The following is a 21773-nucleotide window of genomic DNA, read 5'->3' on the forward strand; positions in this document are numbered from 1 at the left end:
TCTATCTATCTATCTATCTATCTATCTATCTATCTATCTATCTATCTTTTTTTAAATGTTTAAGGTCATGCTCTGCTACACAGCAAGTCCAAGGCTAGCCTGGGCTACAGAAGATCCTGTCAATAATAATACACTTGTTTCAGTTATGAAATACTAACTATATGGTTATTTTTCCCAAGATGGTTAAAACTCTTTTAATAATGCTGATTGGCCTGCTCTTTAATTACCTCCCCCTGAGGGGGAAGCAGCATTACCAGGCCACAAAAGAAGACAACACAGCCACTCCTGATGAGACCTAATTGACTAGGATCAGAAGGAAGGAAAAGAAGTCCTCCCCTATCAGTGGACTTGGGGAGGGGCATGCATGCAGAGGGTAGAGGAAAGGAGGAATTGGGACGGGAGGAGGGAGAGAGCCACAGGGGGGATACAAAGTGAATAAAGTGTAATTAATAAAGAAAAAATAATAATAGTTCAATAATATTTATTGAACCTATTATCTGCCAAGCACCACACCAAATGATTCTCACATTTAATCATCAAGAAAAAAAAACCTATTTAAGAAGCTTTATTGTCCTCTTGTATTTATTTAGTGCACATGGTAGAGGGAGGCAGTGACATGAGCACACGTAGGCCAGAGGTTGGTATCTTCCTCAATTCCTTCTCCATCATTTTTTATTTTTAAATTTTATCTCGTGTGTACTGGTGTTTTGCCTACACGTGCCCCATGAATGCCCAGGTGCCTGCAGAGGTCAAAATTGGGTTTCAGATGCCCTGAAACTGGTTTTATACACTTGTGAGCTTCCACATGAGTACTAGGAATCAAACCGAGGTCCTCTGGAAGAACAGCCAGTGTTCTTAACCCCTAAGCCAGCTCTCCTGCCCCTCCATGGTATTTTTTCAAACTGAGTTTCTCACTGACCCTGAAGCTCACCAACGGGCCAACAAGCCCCAGAAATCTTCCTATATCCACCTCCCCAGCACTGGGATGCCACTGGGTGCTCGGAATCTGAACTCAGATGTTCTTGATCGCATAATAAGCACTTTACCGGCTAAGCCATCTCCCCAGCTCTAACTGTCCTCTTTTAAAAATAAAAACTGTGAGGGTTGTAACAAGGCATATTTAAATCAAGCTGTAAGCCCTGGAAATTGCTCTATAAGCTCTACCAACTACCCTTTACACATTATATTCCATCTGACATGGGCCATTTTGTCAGAACATAGACACCCACAAATACACATTAACCCGAGGAACACAAAAATGCTTTGCAAGTGTTCTAACACTAAGCTTTTTTGGGTTTTGTTTTCTGAGACAGGGTTTTTCTGTGTGTAGCCCTGGCTGTCCTGGAACTCATTTTGTAGTCCCGGATGTCCTTGAACTCACAGAGATCTGCCTGCCTCAGCCTCTCAAGTGCTGGGATTAAAGGCATGTGCCACCACACTGGTCGTTTGTTGTTGTTTTCTGTTCTAACACTGAGCTTAATCCCAACCCCATTTTTACTTTTTATCTGAGAAAGCCTCATTAAGTTACTCACATTGGTGCTGGGGAGATGGTACAGTGGTTAGAGCATTGGCTGTTCCTGAAGAGGACCTGGGTTCAGTTCCCAACACCCACAGGGCTGCTCACAACCATCTGTAACTCAAGTTCCAGGGGCTCTGACTCACTCGGCACCAGGTGCACATGTAGTACACAGACATGCATGCAGACAAAACATTCATATGCATAAAATAAAGGTAATGAATAAATATTTTTTAAAGTTACTTAGACTGGCCTTAAACTTTTGAGCCTGACTCAAACTCCTGAGTAGCTGGGACCATAGGCCTGTGCCATTGAGACCAGCATTTCAATTAGTATTATTAAGCTTATCTTACAATACTGAATTAAAAAGCTGATAAAACTAAAAAAAAAAAAAAAAAAAAGAAAGAAATCACAGTATACTAAGAACAAACTCCAAAGAAATGATCAATTATGAACCACACAGTTTGTTTACCACAATGTCCCCAGTACTAAGTCAAGGCCAACCAAAGCCTATACTCAAATACCTACTGAATGATCACTGCAATATAAGGGTATTTTCATGTGCTCCTATACAGCTAGAAATTAATGTAATGATTTATCTGTATATATTTTAAGTCTATGTAGCAAGAATTTACTCACTCTCCCGTTGTTTTTTGTTTGTTTGTTGTTTTAATGGAATTTTTTTTTGTTGTTCTTCGTTTGTTTTGAGACAAGGATCTCAACGTACAGTCTGGAACTCACCATGCAGATGGACCAGTTTCTGCCTTTCAAGTACTGGATTACAAATGTGCACCACCATGCACAACTCTCCCCATTTTAAGAACTATTCTTTTAAATAAAAATAAATTTTGATTCTGCTATGATAAAAATAACAATAAACAGCCAGGTGGACTAGACCCAACTAAAAACATAAAGCTGTCTATATCTTAAAATTTACAAAAAGAAATCACCCATCTAAATTAACTCTACTATAATTTAAAGAACTAAAATATTATTTTTTTCCTCAAAATTTCTCCTAACTACAAGTGTCCAGAAGTCAGACTTGAGAACATATTTTTGAAACCTTTTCATTTTGAGCTTATTTATTAGATTTTATGCACATTTTCTGTTAATATCTTACCAAAGTGGTTAACCTGGGCTGCTGTTTCCTAGGTAACTGCCTCTGAAGATTATTCTACAGTTAGTACTGCACTGTTTACAGAAGGATGTGAAATTTTATACAAGAAGAAAAAAAAACTAAAAAATCAATCTGTTCCCATGTAAAAAATTAGCTTAAAGACCCCCCCCCCCAAAAAAAAAATTAAAGGAAGGGAGTGGCAGCTGATAACCCAGACAGCTCTGTTCAAGTTTATGAATGATCTGCTCCTCGGGATGGCAGGACTTAATGCAAATGAGCATAGAGGAAACTGTCAGCTGCATTATGCATCCGACCAATAGAAACACAGCTCCATCTTGGCTGTGCACTAGACTGCATTACAAACAGACGATACCATCGCTTCAACAGCATCTTTCCAGACAAGAGGTAGGTTTATTTGATGCTTTTTATTCAGTAGTCCATATCCTTATGAAGCAGTAAGAAAATATTTTACCATGAAAGCCAGAAAGCATTATGCCTACTAATGACGTAAAAGCAATGTATTAAGCCATTTGGTAAGATTTTATCATGAAAATGACGACTGCCTTGTGCTATTTGATAAGGATCCTTACCATCTGTGCCCTAATGGAAAATTCACTACATTTTCTACTAATCTGATCTCTATTCAGACCTTAAGAAAGACAAAAGCATTTGATGTTAACCTGGGTCTTTGCTAATTTCATTTTCTCAAAGCAAATCCATTTCAGCAGTCTGGTCTGTCTTAACAAAGGATGTTTCTCAAAGAAATAAAATCTAGAATCATAGAAAAGCTTTGGCTAAAGCTTTCAAATTATCTGTGCAAATTATACTGGCTGGTAAAAAGCAGTTACAAGAAAGCTTATATTTTAACAAATGAGAAGATAATTCAAATTATGTATATTTGACTTTGAATACTAATGTGGAAAATACCAAGAAAACGCCAGTTGTAATTTTTATGGAAAACTCTTTAACGTGTATCATTATGTGAGTTGTATTATACTGTAAGGAAAGAGAGATCATTTATGGAGCTCAGATTTTCCTAACATCTTAATTAAAATAATTCCTCACAGTATAATCTATCTTACCATAAAATGCAAGCCATGTTATTAAAAAAAAAAAATCTTTAAAAATATCCTTTCATTACAAGCCACACAAAAATTTAATGTAATTAGGTTATTCTTCTTTTCCCCTCCCCAATTAGGTTATTCTTAAGCTGGTACTAATACATACAAATTCAGTCTTTTTTATAAAGTACCTCTTAAAGTTAAATGTGTCCTAAGAAGAGCCAGCTAAGTTAGAACAATGATTCTAGATAGTAAAATTATTCTCCCAGCCTCAGAGTCATCGACCAAATTTCTGCAAACATTACCTGAAGATGAAAACCTATTTAGTAGAGGCTAGCTCTCCATGATGCACTGTACTTAACAATCTAACTATCCAACTTTTCCCTTTACCTGGATGCTAAGTATATTCACTCCTAACATTGGGTTTTTTCTTACGCTTTTCATAATTCCTATTTCTTCTGTTCCTTAGTTAGGATTCAAGTTACACAGAGTATCTCTTGAAAAACTCTTAAGGTTGCTGTAACAAGATCTCTCAGGTTCAGCACAGCAGGGTCAAATTACCTAGAAACCATTCTGCTTACTATACAATGTGGGAGCAAAGTAACATAAAAATAACTGTCAAGCAACAGTTAATTTACACTTTAACATTCCAAATTGTTTTAACATTCATAACAGCCTACATTTTCATATAGTGTATCTATAATTAGCATAAATGGAGGTCCATTTATTGTTCACCAAATCATCTTTCAAGTACCCATTATCTTAGTCTCAGGGCTTGAATAGAGTAAGTTGCTCTATATTTAAAGGCTATTGTGATTAACTGATCATATTTCAAAGTGATGTGCTTAAAAGTGCCAGAAAAATCAATTCACAAGTTTTTACCATAACTAGAGCTAAATTGTAATTTCTAATCTGGTAATTCAGGGTCCCCAAACCACAAAACCTATCCCCATAAATATTCCACTGGGGCCTTTTGAGAAGGATAGAAAAAAAGGCAAAGGGAATATGGCAAAAATAACATAAAACAAAACCTAACTAAAAATTATATGATTTGCTTTAAGGTTTCACATTCCTACAATAAAATTAGAGAAGGGGCTTCTATTTTTAAACATACTCTCAGTTTTTGTAACATGCTTACAGAATTTCCATGATACAAATTTTAATTTGAATGATACAGTCTATAAAAGGAAATCCTGATGACGTACTTCTTTCAGGTGCTTAATTACAGCATTTGTATTGCCATAAAACTTACTCTTTACCTTAAAATGTAACACACACAGACTCCTGTAGGAGCTTTTCTATGCTCAGAGGAATACACATTCAGTTAAGGTGAACAGTGATCCCTACCATCCAAGTTTTACTTGCTTCAGAAGCTAACTAAAGCAACAATGTTTTGATTGCCTCATCAGCTTCAACACTGTTGAAGACGGCAAACTGACATAACATACAACAGGAACCTGAACATACCATCTTAGTCACTGTCCTACACCGTGACCACGGCAACTCTTAGAAGAGAAAGCATTTAGTTGAGGACTTGCTTACAGTTTTCAGAGGGTTAGTCCCTCATCACCATGGTGGGGAGCATGGTGGTATGCAGGCATGCACTGGAGCACTATTTGAGAGCCACATCTTGATCTACAGGAAGACAGCCTGGGCCTGGCATGAGCTTCTGAAACCTCAAAGCCAGTGACACACTTCCTCCATCAAGGACACAATTCCTAATCCTTTCAAATAGTGACACTCCTTGGGGACTAAATAGTTAAATAAATGAGCCTAATGGGAACCATTCTTATTCAAACCACCACTCATATATACTCCTTCCTAAACTGCTTAGACACTTTCAGCAAAACACCTAAATGCCTTTCATAAACATACTGCTATTCCACAGTCATTGCAAGCAAAATCATTATATGAATTTTCATGTGTAAATAAAGTACACTGTCTAGGGTGGGGATGCAGGGCAGTGGCAGAGTGCTCCCCTAGCACACAAGAGGCCCTGTGTTTGAGAGTCTCCTGAAGTCTGATCCATCACTATTACCTCTGCTCTTCAAAATGAAATATGAAAATTCATTTATGTTAATGTAAAAGCAACTGTAACAATGTGGCCTACTTGCAGGAATATTCACATAATACTAGTGTCATAAATCTTAAAGGTGCTTCATAGGACAAATATTTTAAAATCACATGGGAAGCATGTACATACCTTATATGCCTTTATTAAAAAAGCCAAGTCAAAATGGACCTAGCCAAGAACACACGCATACCACACCCACACAAACACCTAAAATTTGTCTCTATCTAACAAAGTTTCTGAATACATGAACAATTGGGTACATTGTGTTTAGACTCAGACAAAGACAACAAAGATGTTGGATACAGCATATTGGGGCATCCATGTCATACAACATAAAAGGCACCACTTAACCCTGTATAAATGGCAGCTGGTTTTCTTTTTCTATAAGAATGTGCCCGCAGGGTCTGCATCAGATGAGGTCCTAGAACTGAAAGGAGAATTGGACACACATTCCCATCCCTAACCCCGGAGCTATCTCCAACTGACTGCCACTTGCAAATGAAAACTTAGTTTTCTCTAAGGGAGTCACACTAGGGAAACAAACCACTCTTAAGGGTTGGCCCAGCAGTAGATGGCCAACATAAAATGAACTCAGTGGAATCCTTGGAGGTTCTTTGGCTCATAATGTTAAGTTAGGGCTTTTTTAAAAATATTTATTTATTTATTATTTATACAGTATTCTGTAGTGCATGTATGCCTGCGTGTCAGAAGAGGGCACCAGATCTCACTTCAGATTGTTGTGAGCCACCATGTGGTTGCTGGGAATTGAACTCAGGACCTTTGGAAAAGCAGGCAGTACACTTAACTTCTCTCCAGCCCGCCCCCCCTTTTTTCTTAATGTTACAAGTTTTTGTGCATAAATATTATGGCTTTCAGTTTTATGCTTTTATGAGATCCCTGTGTGCACAGAGATGTTTCTTGTGCTTATCCTTTGGCTCTTTTTCTTCTTTGGCTTTTTTGTACTATTGATTTGTTTTCATTTTATTTTATTATCGATCCTTAGATGGCCATTTGTTTTCTAAGGAGAGACAGAAAGGGGGTAGATCCAGGTAGAAGGCTGATGGGGAAGAACTGGGAGATGTATGGGGTGAGGAAACTGTAATTAAAATATATTGTATGAAAAAAATTATTTTTAATTTAAAAAAAAGAAAAAAGAATGTACTCTAAAGAGCAAATCCCAAAATTAAGGTAACTTTGAAATCTTGGTCTAGAGACATAGCTTGAAAATAATGAAATGTAATATAAAGTGACACAGCTTGCCTACTGACAATGTCATTTTATGTGTTCCTCAACTAACAGAAGTAACTCAGTTACATGCTACCCATTAAGTCTGTTGGTTCTCACTGAAGAATGAAGAGTGACCAAGCACCATGTAAGAGAAGTCTTAAATCCAACAAAACATGTAGTTAAGTCTTTATTTCTGGCTTCAGCTAATAAATCTAACCTTCAAAATATAGGAAGTATGCAAAAGGCTAGCCAGAGAGTTGGCTAAAACAAACTTGTCATAAAACAAACTTGATTTAGAATAGAAACTAAAACCTTAAAAAACACAACTTTTGTAAAAAGTTATAAAATTCTGTTTTCTAGGAAGACAAAGAAATTTAACCAAAATAACTTCACAGTTTGGGTGTGGAAACACCATGCTTGTATTTAAAAGCCATCTCTCAGAAGACATTGAATAATTTCTAGGAACTGCTTTCCAATGAAATGTGATAGAAGCAAATGAATAAACATGGACATGTCAACAGCTTATAAATAAAAATTTAACTATGAGCACATAAGAGTTCATTACATGTTCTTTGCTTTTTTGGAGACAAAGGTCTCATTAGAGCTAAGATCCATCTGGAACTCCCACTGTAACCTAGGCTGGTCTCAAACTCACGTTCCTCCGACATCTGTCTCCCAGGTGCTGGGACGCCACGGTTATACTCTTTATGTACTATGCTGACATTTTTTTTTACATAAAATATACACATAAAAAGTCGGCATGGTGGCGCACGCCTGTAATCTCAGCCTCAGGGAGGCAGAGGCAGGCAGATCTCTCTGAGTTTGAGGCCAGGCTGGTCTACAAAGCAAGTCTAGGACAGCCAACGCTACAGAGAGAAACCTTTTCTTGAAAAACCAAAAAAAAAAAAAAAAAAAAAGAAAAAGAAAAACTCTTTAAAATATATTTTTTAAATCAAGATAATGAGCCAGGCAATGCAGAGAGCCTGGTGTACAGAACAAGTTCCAGGATAGCCAGGGTTATCTCGAGAGAGGTTTCTCGGGGCGGGGGGGTGGGGGGTGGGGTAATCAAGATAGTGGTAGAATATATCTCTAATCCCAGCATTGAGAAGCAGAGGAAGGCACATCTCAAATAAAAATTAGTCTCATTTCTATAATAGCAAATCTTCAATCTTCACATTCTCATTTAAGGAATAACAAGTATCAGGTCAACAAAAGCACAGTACTGAAATCAGCAAGGATAATAATGCACTATTATAATCGAAACACTAAGGAGGAAAAAAAAAATCCAAAAATAGCCAAAGTTCAAAATCAACCTTAACGACATACCAAATTTAAGACCCCTGTGAGTATATAGTTTAAAGACAAAAACAAGGACCAAGGAAGCAGTACTGTGGTATAAAAACAGAAATTTAACTCACCAGCTTTCTTGATTAATTAATCTGACACTTCTTAAAGGGCTAAATCTGTCTACTGTTTTCAAAACCACATTTTTATTCATGGGAGAGGGGCATCCCACATTCCATGGAATGCAGAGATCACAGAGAAACATGCAAAATCAGTTCTATCTACCACATAGCTCTGAGATCAAATTCAAGTCATTAGGTTTAGAAGCAAGCATCTTTACCTCCTGAGCCATCCTGACAGCCCTGAAGTTATCTACTTTATTTTGTATTGGCTACAATTTCCAGAAGCTAACAGAAGTGGCAATAGGAAACAAAAATACTTTGAACCAAGGTGAGAAAAATTTGAAAGGTACTGAGAAGACTGTCTGTGGTTTTAGGTGACTGCTCACTGACCACTGCTTTAGTCAAGCTTCAAACTAGCAGTTGCTTCCCCCTTATGAGCAGTAAATGCCATAAGTAAATTTTTTTTTTTCCATTCTGTGTGTGCAAGAAGCCTAAACACAAACATTATCTAGTAAGTGAAATACACAAAAACTAGAGTATAATTTGCTAACTGGGATAAACACACAAAAAAATTTTAAATGTAATTCAGTCATTAATTTTGTTAGACAGTAAGTCCACGGTGACTATATAAATTTACTAAGGAATTTAGTACTGAGATCTGAATGCACAAATCTGTAGTTTGGCTATATATGTTCATTTTCTCCCTTTGTGTAGATTCCAAACGGCACTACAGGTGGCCTCAAGGATGGCTTCCAGCCACTGGAATGAAACCACAACCTCTGTGTATCAGTACCTTGGATTTCAGGTCCAGAAAATTTACCCTTTCCATGATAACTGGAACACTGCCTGTTTTGTCATCCTGCTTTTGTTCATATTTACTGTGGTGTCCTTAGTCGTGCTGGCTTTCCTTTACGAAGTACTTGACTGTTGTTGTTGTGCTAAGAACAAAACCGTGAAGGACTTGAAAAATGAGCCGAACCCTCTCAGAAGTATGATGGACAACATCAGAAAACGTGACAGCGAGGTGGTGTAACCCTCAAGAAGATGAACAAAAGCTTTAAAAACAGCCTTCTGCCTCTTCTGGGGAAAACAATTTCCTGAAGCCAACCATTACTACAAAATTGACTCTGACTTTGAATAGCTAAAAGATTTCTAGTAGAAGAGAAAACAAGTGAATGTGCACTTTTGTGTCTCCTTCATTAAACATACAGTTCAGAACATGAACTTAGCAGACTACTTAATACAGCATCAAAAACTAGATGAACTATTCCCAACATGAATACTACTGGGAATACTGGACAGCAGTATTCCAGTTTCAAGGCAAACTAAAAAATAAGCAGAGCTAACTGTTAAAATAAGTAACTTGTGAAAGGTCACACAGATAAAGTAGTACTTAGGTAGCAAAATCCTACTTAAAATGTGCCTCTAAACCCAGAGCAAAACTTTCCACTATAGAGGTCCCTTTGTTATGGTAGGAGGAAGGGGGTGAGACAATCTTGATATGTAAGCTCAGGCTAACCTCAATCTTGCAGCAATCGTATCGCTTCAAGCCTTCAAAGTGATGGGATTACAGGCATGTGCTACCATAGCACAAACCCTATTTACTAAAATTCCAGTACTTCAAAAATGATTGAAGACAATATATATTTTTTTAGGGTTTGACTTTTACATAAGATTAGGGTCAACATGAATGTATCTCACAATGATCAGAAAGGCTGCCGAGTATATATAGGATTCCCACAAACTGATTTGCTTTTGGTCTAGAAGAGGCCCAGGGTATTTCCAAACTGAAACACACTACCTCACACTGTTAAATTACATTTTCTTGAAAGTATTCTTTTATTTTTACCTTTCTTATTCACTCTATCAAGACGTAAAGATACTCAATGCACAAAAAACTGCTAAGAAAGGTGAAAAGCTTTTGTTAGAGCTGACGGTTTTGGGGGTTTTGTTTGGGATTTAGGTTTTTTGTTTTGTTCATTTTAAGGTGAAGCCCAAGCCGGCCTCCACTCCCCAAATTCTTGGGTTACAGGTTTATACTATCACACCTGGCTCTAATAATAGTATTAAAGACATTCAACACCTATTAAGAACTGTGGCAGTTTGGGGTTGGTAGATCATTCAGTAGTTAAAGGACTTGCCATACTGTGAAGATCTAACTTCAGATCCCCAGAACCTACATAAAGCCAGTGCTCAAGGCTGTAATCCAGCAGTCATAGCAATAGAACAAGATAACCTCCTAGGGTTTATAGGCCAGGTAGCTAAGGAACACAGCAACAAGAAGAGACCCTGTTTCAAGATGAAAGTCAAGGACAAACACAGTTGTCTTCTGGCCTCTATACACATTCCATGGCACAAGTGTACTTTGCATGAAACAAGTGTGCACATACTTTTTAAAAAAATAATGTGATGGTTTAATACCAGGTGTGGTGGCACAATCATGAAGAAGAGGCAGGAAGACAAAACCAAGCAGGAGACCAAGGGAGGTAGAGAAGGAGGAATAGAGAGAAAAACCAAATATAGAAGGCGTTTTGTTTTGTTTTAAGTTTTTCGTTTTTTCTTTCTTTCTTTCTTTCTTTTTTTTTGAGACAGGGTTTCTCTGTGTAGCCCTGGCTGTTCTAAAACTTGCTATGTAGACAAGACTGGCCTAGAATTCACAGAGATGAGCCTGCCTCTGCTTCACAAGCGCTGGGATTAAAGGTATGTGCTACCATCCCCAGCTCAGAGGTTTTCTTATTTTTATTTCAGGCCTATGAATGTTTCGCCTATTTATATGCACTACATGTATGTATCCCTGCTGCCCACATATGCCAGAAGAGAGCATCAGATGCCTTGGAACTAGAGTTGGAGAGCTAAACTTCCATGTGTGTGCAGGAAGTGAGACTGGCTCCTCTATGAGAACAGCAAATGCTCCTAACAACTGAGCTATCACTCCCTCCTGTTTTACTTCTTGTTATCCCAATGGCCATAACTTCAATGGCAGATAATGTTATTTTACAATTTTAATACTGCTTTGTGTCACCTGTGAGAAAATCAAAGAAAACCTTTAGGCCATAAATAACAGCTACAAATTTATTCCAGGAAATTCTCTCGGAATAAAAAATCTCTATACATGTCTAAAAACAATAATAATGAAAAAGAAAAGTAGTAATGAAAACCATTATTTTATATGCTATTTTAAAAACTACATTAGAAGCTGGATAGATGGCTCAGTGGCTAAGAACACTTGTTCCTCTTCCAAAGGGGCCAGGTTCAATTCCCAACATCCACAGGCAGCTCATGTCTGTGACTCCAGTTCCAATGGCATTAAATGCCCTTTTCTAGCCTCCCAAGGCAGCAGCCATGCACATGGTACACAATCATACATGAAGGTAAAACACCTATACACATAAAATAATTGTTAAAAAATACTTAATTACATCTTTAGAAGAAAATGAAACAGAAGCTGGAGAGATAGCTTGTTGCTCTCTTCAGAAGACCTGGTTCAATTCCCAGTATTCCCATGTGGCTTGCAACTGTACACCAATTCCAGGAGATGCAACACCTTCTTCTGCCCTCCACAGACACTGAGTGTACATGATGCACATACATACACACATACAAGCAAAACACTCATATGCATGCAAATAAGTGAGATGAGATTCCCTCTGAAAATATGCATAAAAATACATGAGATAATGAGACAGATTCCCTTTGACAATAGAAGCAAGCAAGCAGCTTTGACTGAGAACACTGTTCCATGATAAAAGGCTTGCCTACACACCCTGGGTTCAATCCCTACTACTGCAAAAAGCTAAAAACAAACAAACAACAAAAGATTATTTCAAATATTAAAAAAAGAAAATAACTATACCTTTTACTAAATATACCAAGTCATCTTAAAATAGATTAAAATTAAAACACTTAACACTATTATAAAATAAAATAGTATTTTGTATTTTAAATGAAGAAAAAGCAAATCAATTCTGAATTTTAAAAATTTATTTTGTGTAATGTATTGGTAGATGTGTATATGTGCATGTAGAGGCCAGAGTTTGACAACAGATGTCTTCCTCTACTGCTTGCCACCTTTTTTTTTCCTTTTTTTTTTTTTTTTTTTTTTAAGATGATCTCATCGAACCTGGAGCTCACTGATTGGCAAGAATGGCTGGCCAGGAAGCCCAACGGATCCTCCTGTCTGTCTCCCCAACACTGGGGTTACTAGCGAGCACTGTCTGCACCCAGCTTCATATATGGGTGTGGGGACTCCAAACTCTAATCCTCATGATTATACAGCAAACATTTTATAAACTAAGCCTTCTCCCCAGCTCTAATTAGTTAATATTATAGATGCTACTTTAGGTTTATACACACAAAGACTAAAAACAAATGTAGAATAGTTGATTCAATCCTACAGAGAAGCTTAAGATAGGAGTAAACAACCCCAAACAGCTTCAGGAAGTCTCTGAAATGGACCAGATTAACTAGGCCTTTCCCTCCCCAAGAGTAGATAAAATACTGTGACTCATACTCAGACAAGCCCCAGGAAGCAGAGACCAGTTGAGCTCCCAGGATGAGGCCCACGCCAGCTGAACCATCTGGAAAGGACACTCTCCAACCTGTTGAGCTACCTACAGGTTTCCAGCTTTAGCGATGCAGTTGTCTTTGAGTCCTTTCTGTTCCTGTAAGTAACCTATTATCCATATTCCCATAAATAACTAATAAAACTCATTGGTTCACCAAGGACTTTGGTAGTCAGTCAGTTCCCTATACAGGTAAATGGACTTGGGCATGAGGAAGGCCCTATTCTCCCCAGCAAGTCTGTTACACAACAATGGTATGGAGTGCTAAGAACGTCTTTATTTTAATCTCCAATGCTGATAGAATGACTTTTTGTGCAATAATTATGTTTTTAAAAATAGGAACAGAAATCTGTTAATTTTACTTTAAAGAACACGAAATGACAGTATAAAATCACTTCCACAAAGCATTATCTTTTTCATGTTTTTCTAACTAACATTATAAACAAACACAAAGCAGGACATAGTGGCTCATACCTTTACTCTGTCAGGAAACTGAAGCAGAAAGACTACCATGAATTTAAGCCAGCGTTGGCAACACAGTGAGTTCTAAGCCAGCCTTGAGCTACAGTAATATCCTTTTTCAAAATAATGATAATAATAATATAAAGGGCTTGTAAAACCTAAGAATATAAAATACCATGTAGCCAGGAACTATTTCAAACACTATTATAACCACATTTAAGAGTTCTTACCATACACAGGTCAGTATTTCTCAAGCTGGGGGTCACAACCCTTTTGGGGTTGAACAATCCTTTCTTTCACAGGGGTTCCCAAATACCATCGGAAAACATATTTATATAATGATTCATAACAGTAAGAAATTACAGTTATGAAGTAACAACAAAAATATTTTTATGGTTGGAAGTCACCACAACATGAGGAGCTATACTAAAGGAAGGTTGATGAACCACTGCCATAGGTGGATTTTCAACATCTACATTTTTTTCTTGCTATTACTAGTCAGTATGTACACATGATATGAGATCAGAGAACAACTCTATAGAGTCCATTCTTCCACCTTTATGTGGGTTCTGGAGGCCCAATTCAGGTGGCCAGAGTTGTGTGGCAATCAGCTTTACCCAATGAACAAGTACACTACTTTTCCCCCAACACGTCATCTTGTAATTTAGCCATTTAAACATTTACTGAACTTACTACTATATAAGAGCTTAGGCCAGAGACTGATACAATGGCAAACCAATAACCATGATATTACAAAAATACATCATGGGAGCTGTCAGAAAGTTTTTAAATTTTATTATGAGTGTTTGTTCGTGTGTGTGTGTGTGTGTGTGTGTGTGTGTGTGTGTGTGTAAATGCATACATTTAGGAGGTCAAAAGCCAAACATTCAGGATTCTTCTGTTCTCTCCTTCCACTATGATCTCCAGACTGAACTCAAGCTGTCAGGCTAACCCAGCAAATACTTTTTCCCATCTTGCCCCAACACTACCAACCAACCTTGAGACCAAGTCTCTCACTGAACCTAGGGCTCACCAGTTTTCAATACTGGCCAGTTAGTCCCAGACAAAGTATAGCATGTAGGTTCAGTGTAAAAAAACAAAAACAAAAACAAAAAAACAAAACAACCCACAGCACTTTTGGGCCAGAAAGACAGCGCAATAGTTGCTGTTCTTGCAGAAGACACAAGTTTAGGTTCCAGTGCCCATGATGGCTCACAATCATCTCCAACTCCGGTCCCAGAGGATTTGACACCCTCTTCTGGCCTCTGATAGCACCAGGCACACATGATGTAGTATATATACATACATGTATGTAATGTTCATACACAAAATAAAAAACAAATTAAAAAAGAAAGAAAGAAAGAAAGAAAAACACAACAAAGCTAGCAAGGATGAGACGAGAACTGCCATGACTTTGATATCAGCGTGAGCTATATAATGAACTACAAATCAGCCTGGAATATAAAAGAAGAGACTGTCTCAAAAAAATAAAAACAAATAAAAGCCCACAATACTTATTCATATCCACTAAGAACCAAGTATTGGTAAGGATGAGAAATAACTAGACCTTCCTTCATCACTAGTGAAAACGTAAAATGATTTACTTTCTGTGATGGCCAATTATGACTGTCAACTTGACACATCTGGGAAGACGGACCCTCAATCAAAGAGCTAACTGCCTCCATCAAGACTGGCCTTTGGGCACAGCACATCTGCGGGGCACCATCTTGAGTGAGAACTGATGTGGGAGGGCTAGCTCACCATGGGCAGTGATACCCTTGGGCAGGTGTTCCTGGGTTGTACAGGAAACCTGACTGAGGTTAAAGCGATGGCTCAGTGGTTAAGCATACAGCCTGCTCTTCCAAAGGATGGGAGTTCAATTCCCAATAACCATAACACTCTGTAACTCCAGTTCCAGGGAATTTGATGCATTCTTCTGTCTTCCATGGGGCACCAGGCATGCATGTGCTACACAGAAATACATGCAGACAAAACACCCATATATGTGAATCTTAAAAAAAAAAGAAGAAGAAGTACTAGTCTGGCAGGGCATGAGCAGAGGAAGCAGGCCAGTAAGCAGCAGCATACCCAGTAGTCTCTGTTTCAGTTTCTGCCTCAGCAGCTTCCCTCCTGATGGGCTACAACCTGTAAGTCAAACAAACCCTTTCCTCCACAAGGTGCTTCTTGGTCAGTGTTTTAGCATAGCAACAAAAAGACCAAACCACAACAGTCATTTTGATAGTTTCCTTAAAAGCTAAACATAAATTCACATTATCCAGAAATTCTAGCCTAAGTCTCCAGTCAATAGAAACAAAAGCACTCACCAGTAGAGACAGGAGAATTATTGCATTTAAGACTATTCTCACCAACCTAAAAGTACTGATTCACCCAATAACATGGATAAAAATAAAAAACATTAATTAAAAGAAGTCACATATAAAGAGTGCTCCATATACAAGTCTATTTACAGCAATTGTCTGGAAAAGGCAAATATATATAGACAGAATAGAGTAATGGTTATCCGGGCTGGGATCAGAGTCACTGCAAATGACCACATATCAGACCTTTGAGGGATTATGGAAATGTTCTAAAATGGGAGTAATAGTTGTACTATATTTACTAAAAAATATTTGCATTATATCTTTAAAATGTAAATAGTATATTATATAAACCAAACCTCAAAACGGGTAGGTTTTTTGTTTTTGTTTTTATAAACTTTCCCCCCTCGCATATATGGTGTATATGTTTTTCCCTTTAATTTTATTTTATGGATGTTTTGCCTGCGTGTGTCTGTGCATCAGTGGAATGCAGTGCCCATGGAGGCCAGTAAAGGCTATTGGATCCCCTGGGACTGGAGTAGCTGCAAGCTGTGATGTAGGTCCTGGAAACATATTATAGGCTTAAATTCTATCTTTTATATTATATATTTAACCAAGAATCTAAAACTCATTAAGAATATTAAACTTAGCTGGGGTAATCCCTTCACTTGTGGATGCAGAGGCTGGAGGATCTCTGAGTTCAAGGTCATCCTGGCCTATAAAGTAAGTCCAGTACAGCCAAAGCTACACAGAAAAACCCTATCTCAAAAAACAAACATAACATTCCCTGCACTCTGCCCAAAGTTTGGCTATGAGTCTCAGCATCTGCTTCGATACCCTGCTGGGTAGAGTCTTTCAGAGGCCCTCTGTGGTAGACTCCTGTCCTGTTCCCTGTTTTCTCCCTCTTCTGATGTCTATCCCGTTTGCCTTTCTGAGTGAGGATTGATCATCTTACCCAGGATCCTCCTTCTTACTTATCTTTTTTAGGTGTACAGATTTTAGTGTAGAGAATCTTATGAAGAAAGGGGAGATGAAAGACCTAGAGGGGACAGGAGCTCCACAAGGAGAGCAACAGAACCAAAAAAAATCTAGGCCCAGAAGCCTTTTCTGAGACTGATACTCCAACCAAGTACCATTCATGAAGATAACCTAGAACCCCTGCACAAATGTAGCCCTTGGCAGCTCAGTCTCCAAGTGGGTTCCCTCGTAAGGGAAACAGTGGTTGGCTCTTTGATCACATCCCCCTGAGTTAGGGGCAGCCTTATCAGGCCACAGAGGAAGACAGTACAGCCAGTCCTAATGAGAACTGATAGCCTAGGGCCAGATGGAAGAGGAGGAGAACCTCTTCTATCAGGGGACTTGGGGAGGGGCATGGGAGGAGAAGGAGGGAGAGTGAGATTGGGAGAGGATGAGGGAGGGGGCTACAGCTAGGATACAAAGTGAATAAATCGTAATAAATTTTAAAAAGTAAATAAATTTTTTTTAAAGATTATATATATGTAAAGCTTGCTGGGTGTGATAGCACAGGTCTTTACTCTCAGCACTCAAGAGGCACAAACAGGCATCTCTGTGGAACAGTCTTGTCTACAAGGGACATTCCAAGCCAGCCAGGGCTACATAGAGTCCTTGTCTCAGAAGAGAAACTGATCTTGCCATAACTAGTTTCTTCAAAAATAGAAACCAAACAGTCCTAAAACAGTTCTACGAACCTGCATTTTGTTTAAAGCCTGACGATCCTCCATGTTCAACTTTTGCCTTCTTCTTCTTAGATGAGGAGGACGATTCAGAAGGCACAGTACGTTTTTCTACCACAGGGGTGGAAAGAGCTCGTTTTTTGAACAGCTCTCGGTCTCTCAATAGGCTTGGATCCATAATGCTACAAAAGACAAACACACACCTTTAATATAAATTCAGATCACTCAAACCTGATACAGACCTTAGCAACTTAGTGCCCACAAAATTATCTCTTACTCAGTTTGCTAACAATAATATTTATTCATTCACTTTTTTAAAAAAGGTGCTCATGTACCAAGAAATGGGATAGACAGTAGTAAGGGCAGTAAAAAGAGAACTATTCTCCAAAGTCTTACAGCTATGCTGTCAGGAAGATGGTAACTATGATCTACAGTTTATATCTGAAATGTGCTAGTTAGAATTCAGATAAAGTGTGAAATAGGGGACTGGAGAAATGGCTCAGAGGTTAAGAGCACTGCTTGCTCTTCCAGAGGACCAAGGTTTAATTCCCATCACCCACAAGGCAGCTTACAACTATCTGTAATTCCAGTTCCAGGGGATTCAACACCTTCACACAGGTATACATGCAGGCAAAAGACCAATGTACAAAAAAGTTTGCTTGTTTGACGTTAAAAATAGGTATCACATTGCAGGACTGGGGATGTAGCTCTGTCGGCACAGTGCTTGCCTAGCACACACACAAAGCCCTGAGTTAAATCTTCAGCACTGGGTATAGTGATGCATGCCTATAACCCCAGAACTCTGAGACGGAAGGATCAGAAGTTCAAGATCATCTTCAGCTGTACACCCCAAGACTAGCCTGGGCTACTCCAAACCTTATATCTAAAACAAATACACAGACACACAAGCACACAAACTTTAAGACCTGGCACCAAAAAGAGCCCTTCTAAATGCAAAGGAGATACCCTGTATTAATTATGTGTGTAAGGAATATTTTTAGATCTTCTTAATAATTTTTTTTTAAGTTTTATTGTTGCGTGTGCATGTCAGCTCATGTTCATATATGTGAGAATGAGTACACATGCCTGGGTATATATGTGGAAGCCAGAAGACTCTGAGAAATCTGTTCTTGCTTTCCACCTTGCTGAAGCTGGTTCTTATTTCTGCCACATTGCATGTATCACAGCAATCGGCCTGGGAGCATCAGAGCAATTCTGTCTCCACATAGGAGTTAATAGGATTATATGTAAGACCCACAAAGATACATCCAGCTTTTTGTGGGTTCTAGTCCTGAGGCTTGCATGGCACACATTTTTACCTGCTGAGCCATCTCATCAGTCCAAGTTCTACTTTTTAAAAGTACAGTGTCACTGATCTGAAGAACAGCTGCACCTCCATGGCTACAGCTGTGGTGCACAAGGACTTCCAGGACTACCTCCTGAGCAAGCACTTTGGAGAGCCAGTTGCCAACTAGGGTCTACCCATTTTAGCCATCAATGAAATTTACGTCTCCAGAGATTATCAGTGGGTGCATGGCTGTCATCCTCTCTTGCTACACTTTGACATTCATGAGATTTGCCTACAAGGTACAACCAGAATCTGGCTTCTGCTTGCATGTCATGTAACAAATGAAGAAGACCAGCTCCTTCACAGAGGACAGCTTATCAACTGTGACAGGAGCAGGGAGCATCTTTGTTAGCAATGAAAAACCAGCTACTGAAAGGGACAGTGGCTCAAATACTTCTGCCAAGCCCTAGATCAATAGTCTTGCTGAGGGGAAACCATGGAATGCTATCTTTAACAGCCATGCCAACTTTATAGAACAGCCAACTCTGCTTCCTTATTGGTGCTAACAGCTGTCTAAGAGTAGTCCAAAATATGCAACTAATTTAACAATTTTGAATGATGATTTTTATCTACAGTTATCTGTAATAATGTGTATATATTATCTATTGGAATTTGTGTAATTAAAAAAAAAGTCAAAGAGAAACCGGGCTTCGTGGTATATGACTAATCCCAGCACTCAGGGTAGCAGAGGTAAGCGGATCTCTGTCAACTCGAGACCAGCCTGGTCTACAAAGGGAGTTCAGGACAGTCAAGGCTACACAGAGAAACCCTGTCTTGAAACCACCACACACACACACACACACACCCCAAAAAAAAAAATCAAAGGGAGCTGGGTGGTGGCGCATGCCTTTAATCCCAGCACAAGAGGTGGGTGAGGAGTTGCAGAGGCAAGCAGATCTCTGAGTTCCAGCCTGGTCTACAGAATGAGTTCCAAGGACAGAAGGACAGCCAGGGCTACACAGGAAAAAAAAAAAAAAAAAAAAAAACTTGTCTTGAAAAAGAAAACAACAACAAAAGGAAAAAAAATTGTAACCATAAGAGTACTTAATTACTCAAAATTCTTGGCTTTTCTTTAATGACAACAGTATGTCCTTAGACACAAGCCACATTATTTCCAGTAGTGAAAAGTATCAATGTTTCTCAGTGTGTAGATTCAGATCTGCATCTTAATGGCAATGAATGATTTAAATGTTTTTTAAATACATACACCCAGACATATATATAAATTCTCCCCCCCCCACCCCCGCCTTTTACTGGGATATAGTTCAGTTGGTAGAGTACTTGCCTTGCTTGCATGGGGCCCTCTGTTAAATCCCCAGCACTACAATCACACACACACAAAAACCTTAATTACAAACACAAATCACACTTGAAGCTCACATTGTATTTCTGCTTTGGACCAGTGCCCTTGAAACAAAAAATTGGGCAGAAGTTAGGAAGCAAATGTAGGCTCCGAAATGAAAGAAAAAGAAAGGAGAGAGACAGACAGAATAAATCAGAACTACTATTAATGAAATGGTGTATTTTAAAAACCAGCATACTCTTACTAACTAAGAAAGCTGGGTGAAGGTATTACAGATGTCTACAGAAGCTGGGGAGAGTGGTGCACAACTTTAATATCAGCACTCTGGAGGCAGGTATCTGTCAGTTCAAGGCCAGTCTGGTCTACATAGGGAGTTCTAGGACAGCCAGGACTACAGAGAAAGACACTGTTAGGGAAAAGTCTACAGAAAACTCGACTTGAAAGGGAGTAGAACTAAATGATCACTTTATTTCTTCCCTTCCCAGTTATAAAAACGCTGCAATTTTAAGGCTCAGAACACAACTAGAAGAACTACAATTTCATCACCAAGAATCTAACAAAAATTCTTTTCTCAGCTGTTCTAGGACCCTGAAGAGGTTCTCAGAAAATCTCACACTTGCCTCTATGAATGAGGTTCACACTATTAAGACTGGTGTTCAGTCCAGGGTGGGGAGAAAGACCACTTTACAGAGGCTCCCTGACTTCAACAGGGTTACACCTGTAACACCTTCATACACTGAAAAAATTTAAAGTTGAAAATGCATTTAATACATTCTTTGTACTGAACGCAAATGCCTAGCAACCCCATACACAATGGAGCATCAACTGGGCCCTCACTGCAACTGCCCAGCATCATTACCATACAGCACTGAAAGTCACTAGCCTAGCAAAACATCACAACCTCAAGTTCAGTTTTTACTGAGTAAGTTTTGCTTCCACTTCAGCTTTCAGGTAAGCTGAAGAGTCCTAACTGGTTCCACAGGCACTTGATTAAAAATCAAGAAGATGGAGACTGGAGATATAGCTTGACGGTAGTATGGCAGTTTGAAGCCTCAGGTTCAATAGTGATGAAAAAAAAAAAAGGGAAAATCAGGAAAAAGGAAAAATCAGTGTGAACTTCAAGTAAAGGGAGTTGAAGAGTCCCAGTTCTAAAACACTTACTTCTCTCAGTTTCAAGTCCTAACATCTGTTCAATAATCAATCTACAGGATTGCTCTAAACTCAGTTTCTTCCTAGGTACAGAGGAGGGGGTCCCTATCAGTGTTGTCCGTTATCAGTGTTGTCCGTATTTGGCTCAACTGTAAAAGTGATAAAGCATGAACCATTTCTTTTCAATAGTAATTGTTATTTTGGTTGTATTTGGTAAGAATACTAACAACTATTATGCAAGAGGGAAGGTAATATGCAAATCTTGGGAGGAGGGAAAGCATGAAAACAAAAAGAAAAAAAAATCAAAAGGGGCTGGAGAGAAGGCTCAGAGGCTAAGAGCACTCATTCCTCTTCTAGAGGTCCTGAGTTCAGTTCCCAGCAATGCATGGTAGCTCCCAACCATCATCTAATATGATCCAATGTCCTTTCTGGTGCATGAAGACTACACTCATATACATAAAAAAGAAGAAAGAAAGAAAGAAAGAAAGAAAAGAAAGAAAGAAAGAAAGAAAGAAAGAAAGAAAGAAAGAAAGAAA

The 21773-nt window shown here is 38.6% G+C and overlaps 2 protein-coding genes across 3 annotated transcripts in view; one reads left to right on the forward strand and one right to left on the reverse strand.

Annotated features, from left to right (window-relative positions):
• The window catches only part of Gtf2e2 (general transcription factor IIE subunit 2), a 46785-nt gene that overhangs the window by 23581 nt on the left and 1431 nt on the right, over window positions 1–21773 (reverse strand). For both annotated transcript variants that reach the window (XM_055593490.1, XM_055593489.1), the window contains exon 2: window positions 17453–17619. In XM_055593490.1, coding sequence (XP_055449465.1) covers window positions 17453–17615 — 163 coding nt within the window. In that variant the 5' untranslated portion in view covers window positions 17616–17619. The remainder of the gene's footprint in view (window positions 1–17452; window positions 17620–21773) is intronic.
• Smim18 (small integral membrane protein 18) lies at window positions 2986–9619 on the forward strand. The gene is made up of 2 exons (XM_055593491.1): window positions 2986–3038; window positions 9116–9619. The coding sequence occupies exon 2, from the start codon at window positions 9147–9149 to the stop codon at window positions 9432–9434; it is 288 nt and encodes a 95-aa protein (XP_055449466.1). The 5' UTR covers window positions 2986–3038; window positions 9116–9146; the 3' UTR covers window positions 9435–9619.

The sequence above is a fragment of the Psammomys obesus genome, unplaced genomic scaffold (assembly GCF_907164565.1).
Source record: "Psammomys obesus unplaced genomic scaffold, mPsaObe1.curated_primary_1811, whole genome shotgun sequence".
NCBI classification, from domain to species: Eukaryota; Metazoa; Chordata; class Mammalia; order Rodentia; family Muridae; genus Psammomys; species Psammomys obesus.

What these genes read in the sequence shown, in the direction of transcription:
- Smim18 (XM_055593491.1), top strand. Translation starts at nt 9,147, where the DNA reads ATGGCTTCCAGCCACTGGAATGAAACCACAACCTCTGTGTATCAGTAC.